At 48.7% G+C, this 14,027-nt stretch overlaps 1 protein-coding gene across 4 annotated transcripts in view; it reads left to right on the top strand.

Annotated features, from left to right (window-relative positions):
- Nucleotides 1–1,907: 1,907 nt before the first annotated feature.
- ODF2 (outer dense fiber of sperm tails 2) overlaps nucleotides 1,908–14,027 on the top strand; it is a 29,859-nt gene continuing 17,739 nt past the window's right edge. Inside the window, exons 1-7 of one of the 4 annotated variants that reach the window (XM_032233346.1) lie at nucleotides 1,908–2,200; nucleotides 3,928–4,003; nucleotides 7,060–7,185; nucleotides 9,899–10,069; nucleotides 10,468–10,634; nucleotides 11,626–11,755; nucleotides 13,613–13,744. In XM_032233346.1, the coding sequence (XP_032089237.1) occupies nucleotides 1,908–2,200; nucleotides 3,928–4,003; nucleotides 7,060–7,185; nucleotides 9,899–10,069; nucleotides 10,468–10,634; nucleotides 11,626–11,755; nucleotides 13,613–13,744 (1,095 nt within the window). Of the gene's footprint in view, nucleotides 2,201–3,927; nucleotides 4,004–5,439; nucleotides 5,551–7,059; nucleotides 7,186–9,898; nucleotides 10,070–10,467; nucleotides 10,635–11,625; nucleotides 11,756–13,612; nucleotides 13,745–14,027 lie in introns of those variants that run through there. The other 3 variants (XM_032233343.1, XM_032233345.1, XM_032233344.1) reach the window with 3 other exon arrangements.

Here is a 14,027-nt window from a genome sequence, read left to right as displayed (position 1 = left end):
TCATTTTTCCTCCTTCCAGCTCTTCCTTGGGATGGCTGTAGATGATCCACAAGTCTCTTCTTAGTGTTCAGCTCAAGATCTTCCTCTTCTCCAAATCCTCTTCCAGTCTTCTGCCTTCTACCTCTGCTATCTTCAGAGTCTTCTAGCCTTCCTTTCCGTATTGCTATTAATATTCCCTTCCTTCTGACTTCCAGCTCTTCTGAGGGGCAAAATGGCTCTTACTGGCAGCTGCACCCCTTTTTATACCCTCTCTCCCCCCAATAGCCCCCCTGTCTGCCAAGCCAGGACTCACCTTATTGGTGGCCCAGCTTCAGACTTCTCTCCTCCATTGGCTCTCTTATCTGGTGAGACAATTGGTTCTCGTGCCCCGCAGGGAGACCAATAGCCACGTGGTTGCCTGAGGCCACCTCTTCTCATTGGCTGAAAGTGGAAGGCGCTGGACCCTCAGGGTTCATATAAAAGGGTGTTCTACTTCAGAGATGGTTGTTAGGTCAGAAATTATCAGTTAGGGCAAAGGTGATTTTTTCAACTGGACTTTTTGGTTTGACTTGGAAGATATTTTCCTTCTTATCCAAGAAGCTTCTTCAGTTCTACTTTAAAGAGTTCTTATGTTATGGGTTTATTGATTGGGCCATAGTCAAATATGGCAAAATATAAACCCAGGTTTATATAAACTCTGTCATGTTGAACTCAAACCATCACAATCAGTCTTGAACTTACGGTTGTTTCTTCACAGGTCCATTGTTAGCACCACCAAAGGAGCTTAGGGGGGGACATTTTATTGTAATTCTGATTAAAATCTTGCCCCTCTTAAGCTGCTACAACGCCCTAATGAAGCCACCTTGTGTGTGATGCTTTTGTGTGTCTCTTGGGGTTTAATTCTACACGTTTTAACATGGGAGAAGCCTTAAAACAAAGGCCCAGAGAGCAATTTAAAACATCATTGCGGTGCTGATGATACAATTTATCTAGGGCAGTGGTCTCCAACCTTGGCAACTTTAAGACCTGTGGACTTCAACTCCCAGAGTTCCTCAGCCAGCTTTGCTGGCTGAGGAACTCTGGGAGTTGAAGTCCACAGGTCTTAAAGTTGCCAAGGTTGGAGACCACTGATCTAGGGTATTTTTATTTAGTAAATTCACATGCTGCCCATTTCGCCATCGAAAATACCTGGGTAGTTATAGTCAAAACAGAAATCTAAAAATAATAATCATCCATATAATACATTCCTTGATTGTAATTCCTCGATTTGATACAATGCCTGATTTGGCCAAGGGATGATGGGAACTATAGTCCCAAACGCAGAAGGGCCCAGCATGAATGAAGTCTAGTTCAAACGTGCATCCAGGTCCAGGTTTTACTACCCCACAGAACCCTTGATCTGATGGAGCCAAGGTGGTAGAGGATGATGGGAATTATAGTCCCCAACCCAGAAGGGTCTTGATTCCCTCAGGGCCCAGCATGAGTGAAGTCCAATCCAAACAGATGCATCTAGGTCCAGGTTCCCCCCCCCCCGAGCCCTTGATGTGATGGAGCAAATGTGGTAGGGGATGATGGGAACTAGGGTCCCCCAAGCCCAGAAAGGATTACATTTCCCCCCACCCCGTCCAACCCGATGGCGGTATTCCAGCTCCAGGTTTTCCCCAGCGCCTTAGAGAACCGAGTCCTCTCAGTTTTTTTTCCTCCCCGCCCCTCCCTTCGTTTCCCCGGCAACGGCGTCTCGGCGTTTCCCCCCCTCCCTCTCGCCGGACGCGCCTTGTGACGCCCCGCGCGGGGTCTCCTGGCAACGGAAGGCGGGACTAAGGGCGAGAGCCGGGCGGCGGGCTTGCAGGCGCGGGCCAGCCGGAAGCGGAGGCGGTCACGAGGGCGCGCGGGGCGGGCGCCGTTTGGCGTGGGGTTTGAACCGTCCAATGGGGGAGCGGCGGGCGGGGTCTCGGAGGCGGAGCCGGAAGTTGCTCTGCGGGTCGTGGAGCGGCGGCTGTTCGGCGGCGGCCGGGGCAGGAGGATCTTGCCGGTGTTACAGCAGCGGCGGCAGCGGCGGTGGCTGCTACGGCGGCGGGGGAGGCGGCGGCGGCTTCTGGCCGCGGCCGCCCACGCCCCGGCTCCCGTGTCTCCATGGTAGCGTGGGCAACTACCGCCGCCTCATCCACGGCTTCGAGGACGTGCTGAGGCGGAGGCTCCGCGGTCATCTGCGAACCTCACGGTGAGCCCAGCCAGGGCCCCGAGGGAGGGAGGGAGGGGAGGAATGTCAGCGACGGGAAGCCGCGCGGGCCAAACCGCCCCTTCGCTCTCCTCCTCGGGTAGACTGCCCCTGCACAGGGAGGCTCTGCTTCCGAATCTGAAGTCTATTGTATGGAAGGTTTCTGGACTCGGTCTAACCAGGAATGACTGACCGACCGAACTATGGCTGATCTCTTATCTCTGTCTGCCTAATGTCTTCTATCTAATCTCTTATCTCCATCTACCTGTATCTCTATATCATCTATCTAATGTCTCCTATCCGTCTTCTTTCTCTGTATCTATCTATCTATCTATCTATCTATCTATCTATCTATCTATCTATCATCTATCTAATGTCTTCTATCTGCCTTCTATTATCTATCTATCTCTATCTATCTGTCTTTCTCTGTATCTATCATCTATCTACTATCTGTCTTCTATTATCTATCATCTATCTAATATCTTCTATTTATCTTCTATTATCTCTCTATCATCTATCTTTCTCTGTATCTATCTATGTATCTATCTATCTATCTATCTATCTATCATCTATCTAATGTCTTCTATCTGTCTTCTATTTTCTCTAACAGAGGAAGTTTTTAAAAAGTATTTTCTTCACCATTAAGTTTTCATTTCCTACCAGGAGAGTTTAAATAACATATCATATCTATCTATCTACCTACCTACCTACCTACCTCTTATCTATCTTATCTATCTATCATCTATCTAATGTCTTCTATTTGTCTTCTATTATCTATCAATCTCTATCATCTATCTTTCTCTGTATCTATCATCTATCTATCTGTCTTCTATTAGCTATCATCTATCTTATCTTGTCTGTCTGTCTGTCTATCTATCTATCTATCTATCTATCTCATCTACCATTTATCTAATGTCTTGTTTCTGTCTTCTATCTAATCTCACTCTCTGTCTATCTATTCTCTATCTCCTCTTATCTGTACCAATCCATATTTATTTGTTCACTTATTATATTTATTTGTTTATTAAATTTATTGGCCGCCCATCTTATCACAAGATAACTCTGGGAGGCGTACAGTCCTAAAAAAAACCTATCCATATACATACAACGAACCACTAAAACGGAATTACACGTGGGGAAGAGTAGGGGAAAGTGGGATCTCTTGTTAATTCGATTTCAAAGGCAGGATGGCGTTTGCCAAAAATCTGTGGGATGATGAGTGTGGACTTGCAATAGAAATACAGGAAGTCCTCAACTTGTGGCCAGAATTGATCCCAAAATTTCTGTTGCTAAGCAAGGCAGCGGTTTAAGTGAATTTTGCCCCACCTTGATCAACCATGCCACAGTTGTTAATGAATCAATGCAATTGTTAAGTTCTTAACTTGGTTGTGAAGTGAATCTGCCTTTCCCATGGACTTTGCTTGTTAGACGGTTGCAAATGTGGATCGCATGACCCCGGGACACTACAACCCTCAGATAAAGTCTGTTGCTAAGCCTGTGAATTTTGATCGCATGATCATAGGGATGCTGCAGGGCTTGTAAGGGGGAAAAAAACCATAACTTCCCTTTTTTCAGTGTTGTAACTTCAGGCAGTCACTAAATGAGGTGTTGTTAGTTGAGGACTGCCTGTAAACATTGCGAATTAAAAAGTGACCATTAAAAAAAAATGCTCTGTGGAAAAACAAATGCTGAATTTCCCTGAAAAGGCACTTTTTTCTTTTTTCTTCCAGATTGTCCCCATCGATCAAGAGCGGAATAATCATCACAACCCAGAAACCCTGCACTCAAGACAGCGAAGCGCTATCTGTAGGTTGCCGCGCCCACTGGGTCTCCCGTGAAGTCCCTTTTAATACTTGAAATAACAGCGCTAGCTTTTTTCCTTTCTTTTTTTTTTAATGAGGTTGCTTTGTTTCAGGGTCAGATGGAGTTGTTTATAAGTGATTGGATGGCGTCTAGGAAGCTTTGTGATAGCCAATGACCCCGGGGGGAGAAATCTTCATTTGTTGTGTGTCTGTGGACAAATGATGGTAGAATTCAAAGGCAGGATAGTGTTTATGGGTGTGTACACGTGAACCTGTCAAAGTAATTGTTCAGGTAGATCAGGGTTCGGCAACCTTAAACACTCAAAGAGCCATTTGGGCCCGTTTCCCACACGAAAGAAAACACCGGGAGCCACAAAACGTGACTATTTCCTGAGCGCCCACAAAACTAGCATACATAGTTGAATTAAAAGTTCTGTTTCCTTCTGAAACTTTTATTTTCTTGGATTTATCCATGGTTGCCTACCGGGGATTGGAAAGCTCAGTAAATCATGTGCCGGATGGTGTCGCACATTGTCGGTTGTGATGCATATTTTGGGCGACAAGGAGCCACAGCAGAGAGATGAAAGAGCCACATGCTGGTTTGCTGACCCCTGAAAGAGTTGAACAATTACTTGGTGCTCCTATTTTATGAAGCACATAGGCATCCTGAAATTGAGCTGGCTTTGGATTTCCACTGCGCATCGTTGCGACATGCTGGTAAAAAGAGAAAGTAATTTGCGCCATACAGCCTCTTAAGTCGCAACTTAGCCCGATGAGAACGCCTTTTCCTTTATAGAGAGGAACTTGGAAGCTTTAAAAAAAAAAAAGACATTGGTTTCAAACTGCTTTATTTGAACTGGTTCAAACAAGAGACATCAGCTGCCGGAGAGGATTCCGATAAAACTTTTAAGCCGTGCTTAAATGAGAAAGGGAAGCGAAGGTTTCAAGAAGAGACTGGGCTGCCATTTGTCAGAAATAGGGTAGGGTCTCCTGCTTGAGTGAGATGAGCTATAAGGTCCCAATGAGGTTGGACTAGATGACCTATAAGGTCCCTTCCAGTTCTTATAAGTCTGTCTCCCTATTCTTCCCGGGAAGGCTACAATTGTCTTTAAGGTTTGTTCTGCTTGCGCTCATCGGTTGCTGAAGCACATCAGGGCACTGTGCTCCGTAGAGACAAGATGCATGCCTCTTTCATAGGACGTGGCCCTGTGGCAGGTTAAATTTGTGGAACTTGGACGCTTTCTTCCATAGGTCTGAGGAAACGGCTCAGAAGGCCGAGAGTTGCCGAATCTTCCCTTCTGAGACAGGCTGGTGGGCCCGTTGTTGTTGGGGGTGTGTGTTTTTTGCCTCGGTGGCACCCCTGTTATTTCCAGTCTACTTATTCGCAGGTTGCCCCTTCCACTCTGTTGAATGCCCTTTCCTGTGTGCCCGGGAGGAAGCATGAAGAGCCGTTCTGCCACTCCCCCCTTGCACGTCCACGTGGATGAAAGTACCCCTGTCCATGTCCATATTAAAAAGGGTCAGAAAACGCCACCGTCGGCCAAAACCCAGGTAGGAAGTGGCAGCCGGGCACCCTCCCGAGCTCTGCCCCCTGCAAGGCCCAGTGTCTGCTTTGTGGCTGCTCCTTGGTGTCTTTGTCAGCTTAGCTCGCTCTGCTGCTGCTTCCGCTTGAAGCTTGCTCTCTCTTTCTTGCTGAAAATTGTCCGTTATTGTATAAAATCGGGGCTAGTATTTCAGGACGCGGTCGGCTCAGTGGCTAAGACGCTGAGCTTGCCCATCAGAAAGGTCGGCAGTTCGGCGGTTGGAATCCCTAACACCATGTAATGGAGGGAGCTTCGTTCCTTGTCTCAGCTTCTGCCAACCTAGCAGTTCGAAAGCACGTCAAAAATGCGAGTAGAAAAATAGGGACCACCTTTGGTGGGAAAGGAACAGCGTTCCGTGCGCCTTCAGCGTTGAGTCATGCCGGCCACATGACCATGGAGACGTCTTCGGACAGCGCTGGCTCTTCAGCTTTGAAACGGAGATGAGCACCGCCCTCTAGAGTCGGGAACGACTAGCACAGATGTGCGAGGGGAACCCTTCCCTTTATTTCAGAACCTGTTTGTGGCCGTGGCCCAATTTTCTCCATCCAAAATACCTTGCAAAGGAATTTGGCTCAGAATTAGCTCTGCTCCTCAGGAGTAGGCATCCTGGCTCGTTCTCTTCTGTAGTCCCTCCAAGGGGAGCTTTGTCCCTGAGCTGACAGAGGACAAAGCTGTGAGGAAGAAGAGGAGGAGGAGGAGGAGGAAAAAAAACTGTAACATTTCTTAGTGGGGTTGTGTGAATTTTCTATCGATCAGCTAACTCCCGGAGGATGGAGGGGAAGACAAATTGCTCCTGGCGGATGGAAGGAATAAAATTCTGTTTAATAATTAACCGTGTGAAGAGGTCCAAAACCAATTAAAAGTTCTTAGGAGTTATTTCGGATCGCAGGGGCTTTCCCACGCTCCCAGAGGTTCTGGTCTCATCGGGCGGGCGTCACTTAAGTCACAATTTGGGTGGCTGTGCTTAACTGAACGGTCTACGCTGAGAGAGGTCTACAGACCCCTCCTTAGAAACCTTGCCTAAATGATGTGGGGGGGCGGTAGAGGGGGGGCTTGAAGAGGCCAGGGGAGGGCTGCCCCCCTGCTCCAAATTGCCCCAATCTAATCTTCCCAGGGTAACTAAGGGCCTGCTTTGCATCACAAGAGGCTAGGCAACCTGGGTGATGTCATAATGGCCTTGGCTGACCCCTCCCCATGCTCCTGCCAGCCTGTCCACATACTCTCCTAGCTATGCGGTACCTATATTTCTTTTTCCTGAGCGTGATAACTGAGACTGATCTGTGATGTAGAATGTGGCGCTTTTTCTGTGGTACAAGTTCTTGGCATGCCTCCGGGTGGTGGGCGGCGTGGGGGTGTGGGTGGGTGAAAGCCACGGTTTGCTTTGCAGAGTCTCGCCCCCGCGGTCCCCGTCCGGGAAGGGGGGACCGAGGCTCAAAAGCTCCCTTTCCTCCTGCCCCTCCTCCCCCCTCTCCCGCAGCAGAGGCACAAGCAGAAAATGAAAGGGGATACCGTGAATGTGCGCCGCAGTGTCCGAGTAAAAACTAAAGTCCCCTGGATGCCCCCCGGCAAAACATCTTGCAGAGAATCATCATACAAGTGGGAGGTAGGCAAACGACACCCCGACCTCCCCGCTTCCCTGCAGACGGGCCGGCTCTCTCTATTCTTCCCAGGGAGAGACGGGGATTCGAAGGGTTTTTCGGGTACCTTGCCACAAGCAGGGTGGCTGTGTCCGTCTAAACTAGTGGGCCCCAAAGGTTACAGCTTGGCAGCCCGGTGGGGGTGGGGGAGGAGAGGGGAACTGGCCAGTAGTGGGATTCAATTTTTTTTACTACCGGTTCTGTGGGCATGGCTTGGTGGGCGTGGCAGGGGAAGGATACTGCAAAATCCCCATTCCCTCCCCACTCCAGGGGGAAGGATACTGCAAAATCCCCATTCCCTCCCCACTCCAGGGGAAGGATACTGCAAAATCCCCATTCCCTCCCCACTCCAGGGGAAGGATACTGCAAAATCCCCATTCCCTCCCCACTCCAGGGGAAGGATACTGCAAAATCCCCATTCCCTCCTGATCAGCTGGGACTCGGGAGACAGAGAATAGATTGGGAGCGTGGTTTTATATGCTGACTGCATCTCATGGGGCTTCACTCATTTCTGCTACGCTGAGGACCAGTGCTGGTCCCAACTCCTGGGACCCCCCAGTGTAACCTTCCACTTGGGGAAGGGCGGGGGAGGGGGAAGAGAAATGGTTTGGTTTAGGAACCAAGCTTACCTCCAGGCCACGCATTTCCATCCCCCAATTGCTGCTCTTATTAATTTTTCAAAAAAATATTCCAAGCATTAAAATACAGACATGAAAATACTTAAAATACAGGCTATAAACACTAAAATACAGAAAATGAAATAGAAAAGCAGAACAAAAACTAGGTGAGACTGCCCACCCCCCACAAAATAAGTGCATAAAAAGAAAAATCCAAAAAAACCCACATATCGTATTTTTTAGAGTATAAGACGCACCCTCCCCCCCAATAGAGCGTAGAAATGTTGGTATACATCGAATACAGCCATTTCCGGTCTCTCGAAGGCCCCCCACCTGCATCCCATTTTTGCTTTAAAAAGGGGCTGTTTTTCACAAAAACGGAGGTGTTCTTGCCTTCCCCAGCCCCCAGGAGCACTCTTCAGGCTTCCGCAGGGCTGGGAGAAGGCAAAAACACCCTTTTTTTTCCAAAAAACGCCCCGTTTTCCGCCCGTCTTTCGCAAAAACAGTGTTTTTGCCTCCCCCCCCCCCAGCCCTGCTGAAGCCTGCAGAGTTCTCCTAGGGTCTGGGGGAATGCAAAAACTTTTTTCTCATACTGACCTCTTCAAAATCTTGGTGCGTCTTATACACCGAAAAATACGGTACATAAATTCAGAGATAATTCCCATTCCCCTCCTACGTTGCAAAGCAGGCACACACAATTTAAAAGGTTCTACAACACGGTCTATCCAACCCGCTTGGCCTGGCATCGATCTACTAAACACAGTTAACAAGTAAAACCCAACATCAAAATTTAACTTCAACCCCCTCTGCTAACAGTCTATTATCAGTAGTCCTCAACTTAAAACCACAATTGAGCCCTACATCTCTGTCGCTGAGCAAGATAGTTGTTAAGGGAGCGATCTCCCGCTTTTCGACCTTTGGTTGCCACGGTCGTTAAGTGAATCCCGGCAGTATTTAAATTAGTAACATAGTTGTTAAACAAATCCAGCTCCCCCCTTGACTTTGCTTGTCAGAAGGGCGCAAAAGGGGAATGGTGTGACCCCACGACCCTGCAGTGGTCATAAAAGTGAGTCAGTTGCCCAGTGCCTGAATTTTAATCCCGTGACCATGGGGTGTAGCAGTTGTTAATTGTGAAAAACAGCCCCAAGTCCCTTTTTTCAATGCTGTCGTAGCTTTGAATGATTACTAAATGAACTGTTCTAAGTCAAGGACTATCCATATTGTATTTTCCCTCATAGAAAGTCCCACAGCGGCTTCTGCTCTATTCTGAGTCATTCCAATGCTCTTCCTGTGTGTTTAGCACACCTTCCGTTGACGGGGCGAGCTATGGAAGCTGCCTGCGATTGTTGCTCGCTGTTCTGCCCTAGGCTTCCCAAGAGCATGCAGCAAACTCCTTGTCCCGACAAAAAAAACTTTTATTAATTGACTGTGAATTCAGCTCATTCACATCCAGCCTTTCAAAGGAGGATTTACGGTCACAGACCTTATCTGGCTTGGAGAGCTGCCAGCCGATATCTGCAAAACATGGCAAGGAGTCTTGGATAGTCACGAACCAGTTAAGCGAACTAATTGCCTCCTGCAAACTCCACTCCCCTTTTGCTCCTCTTTTATTCCCTCCGGAAGGGGCCATTCATTGTCCACCTGTGGCCTTACTCCCAAGTCGACCCCTGTTCTTTAGCTGTTCCATTCGTGTGGCCACTCTGTGCATACGCACACTGGGAACAGACTCCAGCTGTTCATGTGCCTCACTGATGTCTGACTCTGAAGGCAGCTGATAACTGGCATATGGCCCTGGCCCCCTCTCTGCCTCCAACACAGAGCCCTCATCCGAGCCTTCCCAGACTCCAGGACTGGCCCATGTCCCTCCCCAACCTCCTCACTGTTCGACTCTGCTGCCAGCTCCACTGGTGGGCCACAACAGTCGCTCCCTCTGCCGTCCTCTTTCCCTGACAGACTTCCCACTCTTCCCCACCGCTTTGATTTCTGGAGGGCAGCCAGCTTAGGGGAGGCTGCTCCGGGGTTTTGGGCTCTATCCTGTTTCGCTCTTGCCACCCTTAATCAGGGACCGACCCATCGCCTGGAAATCACCCCTCCAGATTCCGACAAGTTGCTGTCTGTGCTTCGCTTGAGCGATCTCTCCACCGACGAAGAGGACGCCATTCACTGCAAGATGAACAAATACGAGAAGAAGATCGACAGCTTACTCAATGTCGTGGGAACATTGAAAAACGAGGTGGGGGAACATCCCTTGAATTGCCCTCAAGGGTGGCAATTCATTTGTTCAGCTCTGTTCGTTCAGCTCTGAATGAATGATGGGGTAATGGAAGAATTTATATTCCTTGCAGACCACTAGTCATTTGCATCCTTTTAGACAGTCATTGAGGCCACTTGGTGTCGACAGGGTGAACAGTGAAGGGAACGCAGGGGCAGAAAGCGACATCCTGCAACCAAGAAGGCCCCATACCCATCTGCACCGCTCAGGTGACCCTGAGGACACAAGATAAACTTCCAAGTGGCCTCAACGACTCTCTAAAAGGCTGCAAATGATCAGCGTCCCTGAGCGAGCTAGCGCGAGTTTCTGGGGTGCTTTGGAAAAAACTGGAGCGTTGACTCGTTTCCGCTTGTCCGCAGGTCAAGATGCCAAAGCCTGTTGGCACGGGCTGTGTGGCCAAACGTCTTCTGGAGGAGCAGAAGGACGAGTTGGACGAGGTCACGCAAGAGCTGGTGGAGACCGAACACGAGAACACAGTCCTTCGTCGCAATATTGAAAGGATGAAGGAGGAAAAAGATCTCAGCATGTGAGGAAATGTCACCCAATGTGGGGCTCTGTTCTATAGAACAGAGGTCTCCAACCGTGGCCACTTTACAACTCCAAATCCCAGAATTCCTCAGCCAGCCATGATGCAGATTGGACACCGTGCTGGCTGGCTGAAGGCTTGTGGGAGTTGAAGTCATAGAGTTGCCCAAGTTGGAGATTCTCTGCTGTAGAGCATTATAAGTCCATTTCATTTGGCTTTAACTGTGTCCCAAAGATGTTTTTTTTTTTTCAGGAGGCAACTGGGCTTTCTTGTTTTTTCTTTGAAGAGGTTTCGCTTCTCATCCGAGAAGCTGCTTCAGCTCTGACTTGATGGTGGGGAATGCAAGGATTGATGCTCCTTGCAGACAGCTGGTCATTTGCATCCTTTTAGAGGGTCGGTGAGACTACCTGGAGGTTTACCTGTGTCCTCAAGGTCACCTGAGTGGTGCAAATGGATGTGGAGCCTTCTTGGAAATGTTGAAAGGACTGTGTTAGATCTTTCAACAGTTCCAAGAAAGCTCCACATCCATTTGCAGCACTCAGGTGACCTTAAGGACACAGACAAAGCTCCAAGTGGCCTCAGCGACTCTCTAAAAGGATGCAAATGACCAGCTGTCTGCAAGGAGCATCAATCCTTCCATTCCCCACTACCATCCAGTCAGAGCAGAAGAAGCTTCTTCGATGAGAAGTGAAACCTCTTCAAAGAAAAACCAGAAAGTCCAGTTGCCCCTTGGGGGGTGGGGGTGGGAATGCATCTTTGGGTTGACAATGTATTGGGCGTACATGAGTTGTGTAGGTCCAAGCTTTTGGCCTTGGGAATTGAAGTGGGACCCTCAACCCATCCCTCACTTTTTAGCTAGAGATCAGCCTATTAAAAGAAAAGCTCAATTTTCTCTCTCCCTCCCTCCCTCCCCCTCCTTTTCTCTCTTTATGGTCTTGCAACCCATTCTTTCCACACTCTTTCTCGGGCATTCCCATGTTCCCCTTTTCAGACTCCAGAAAAGGCATCTATTGCATGAGAAGGAGTGTTTGATGTCCAAATTGGTTGAGGCCGAACTGGATGGGGCAGCCGCTTCCAAACAGATCCAGGCCCTGAAGGACGTGATTGGGAAGCTGAAAACGGTACGGGCACAACTGGGTGTGCAGAGGGGCAGTTTATCCTCACTGGGGAGGGACTCAAACAGTCCTTGACTTAGGCTACAATTGGGACCAGCCTTTCCACTGATAATGTGGCCTTCATGGCCCCTGCAGATCACGGTACAGGTAGTCCTTGACTTACAATGGTTTCATTTAGTGACCGTTCAAAGTTACGACCACACTGAAAAAAGGGGACTTGGGACCGTTTTTCACATTTACTGCCTTTGCAGTCGCCCCCAGCCACACGATTAGAACTCAAGGCACTTGGCAGCTGGTTCGTGCTTACGACCATCGCTGTGTCCCAAGGTCATGCGATCACTTTTTGCGACCAGCAAAGTCAGTGGGGAAGCCAGGATTCACTTAATGACCATGTTGTCAACAGGAGCGGTTCGCTTAACAATGATGGCAAGAGGGGGTCATAAAACGGGGCAAAACTCACTTAACCAATGTCTCGCTTAACAACAGAAATGCTGGGCTCCATTGCAGCCGTAAGCCGAGTGAATTGCGCAGAATCTGGCTTTCCTTGTCACTGGGAAGGTCACAAATAACAATCGTGTAAATCCGAGGTGGGGCAACCAATGTAAATGGACGGTTGCCAAGCACCCACATTTGAATCCCATTGTTGTGGCCTGTTGGCTGCTGGCCCTTCCGGCAGCCGAATCAAAGTAGGGGAAGGCGTGGGAGTCAGGGTCAGCATCAAGGCAACCTGAGAGCTCCGAGGGGGAAGAGGAAATGGAGCTGCAGACAGAGAGACGGAGCCTGGGCTGTCCGTCAGCTCTCAGATGGAGAGTCAACAACCCCCAGGTCTGGAGGTGGCTGACGAGGAAGAGGAAAAACCGCTGGGTCCAGTGCCTGATGCACAGGAAGGAGAGGAGAGGAGAACAGTGGAAATCTATGAGCCGGTCCTCAGGACGGAAGAGCCACCGCTGTTAGCAAAGCCCCACCCTAGCTCTGGGGATGAAAGGCAGGGGACGGATGTTGTAGAAAAGACGGGACACACAAGCCAGCTCTTCAGAGAAGGAAATGTTTATTGCGCAGGTTCAGAATAAATGGCCTGAACCCTGAGTGAAAGTCAGGAAATTCCTTATATAGTTTAGCGCTTTCAGCTAAAGCCATCTGTTAGTTTTGGAAACACCCCTCAAGATTTGCCCTTGAGTTACAGAAAGTATGTCTACAGGATGTCACAATACATGGGTTAGCTAACGGACATGCATAGCATGTATTTTGGGGAACTAACAATATATGTCTACCAAACAGATTAACAGCCAAGCCAGCAGATGGGCTAAAATAGATATTTTGCCTCAGCATATTTCATGTATAGACTTCCTTCTAACCCGTTTCTAACCGCACTATGTCCTAAAAGCAAACCTTGCAATTTCTATATGAACAGTTAAAGCTTAATATCATAAAACCCTGGTTTGGTTCAGGCTTGAGGCCTACTTTGGTTTAGCCTGCCACCTTACGGAGATGGATAGATATGGCAAACAACTATTCATCTCCCGGCCGGCCGGACTTGTTAGCCTGCAAGAAAAACATTTTTAGGGGGCTGCCGGCGTTCCTATTAAAGAAATCTTTTCAGTTCACTTCAGAGGGTTTGCGGAGCTGGGTCAGAACACCCATGCCCTGGGGATTCTGCAGTGTTCATAAGTGCAAGAACTGGTCGTCGGTCCCTTTTTCTCAGGGTGCCATCCCTTTGAATGGTTGCTAAATGAACAATTGCACTTGTGTTTGCGGGGGCCCTTAGAAGAGACGTCCCTTTGACTGTGGGTCATATGAGCGTGTCAGATTCAAAGGCATTTTAACATGTTTCTCTTCGTCTTCTTCACGTGGCGCCTTCCGCAGGAGAAGAACATGACAGTTTCGGACATCAACACCCTGACTAGGCAGAAAGAGTTGTTGTTGCAGAAGCTGAGCACTTTCGAAGACACCAACCGCACTCTTCGAGACTTGCTCAGAGAGCAGCACAACCGGGAGGTGAGTGAATATTTTTTGAAAAGATCCTGCTCCGGCAATTCCTCGGCCCCAGCCAGGTTTCCAAAAAGTGCCCTGATGATTTCAGAAAAATCAACATTTCAACTTCCGTTTGCCTACCCGGTGACTGAGTTATTTTAGTGTCTTTAGCCACGCCTCCTAGGCTTGACAATCCCAGTTTCTCAACTCAGTCAAGCCCATCAGGTGTGACTTTGACTCTCTCCTCAATTCTTGAGCAGAGAAACAGAAATTATACTTAGCTTGGATTCTTCAAAAAGCAGCAGCT

Source organism: Thamnophis elegans, chromosome 16, assembly GCF_009769535.1.
Source record: "Thamnophis elegans isolate rThaEle1 chromosome 16, rThaEle1.pri, whole genome shotgun sequence".
Classification (NCBI taxonomy): Eukaryota; Metazoa; Chordata; class Lepidosauria; order Squamata; family Colubridae; genus Thamnophis; species Thamnophis elegans.
This window is presented reverse-complemented; position numbering and strand designations above follow the sequence as displayed.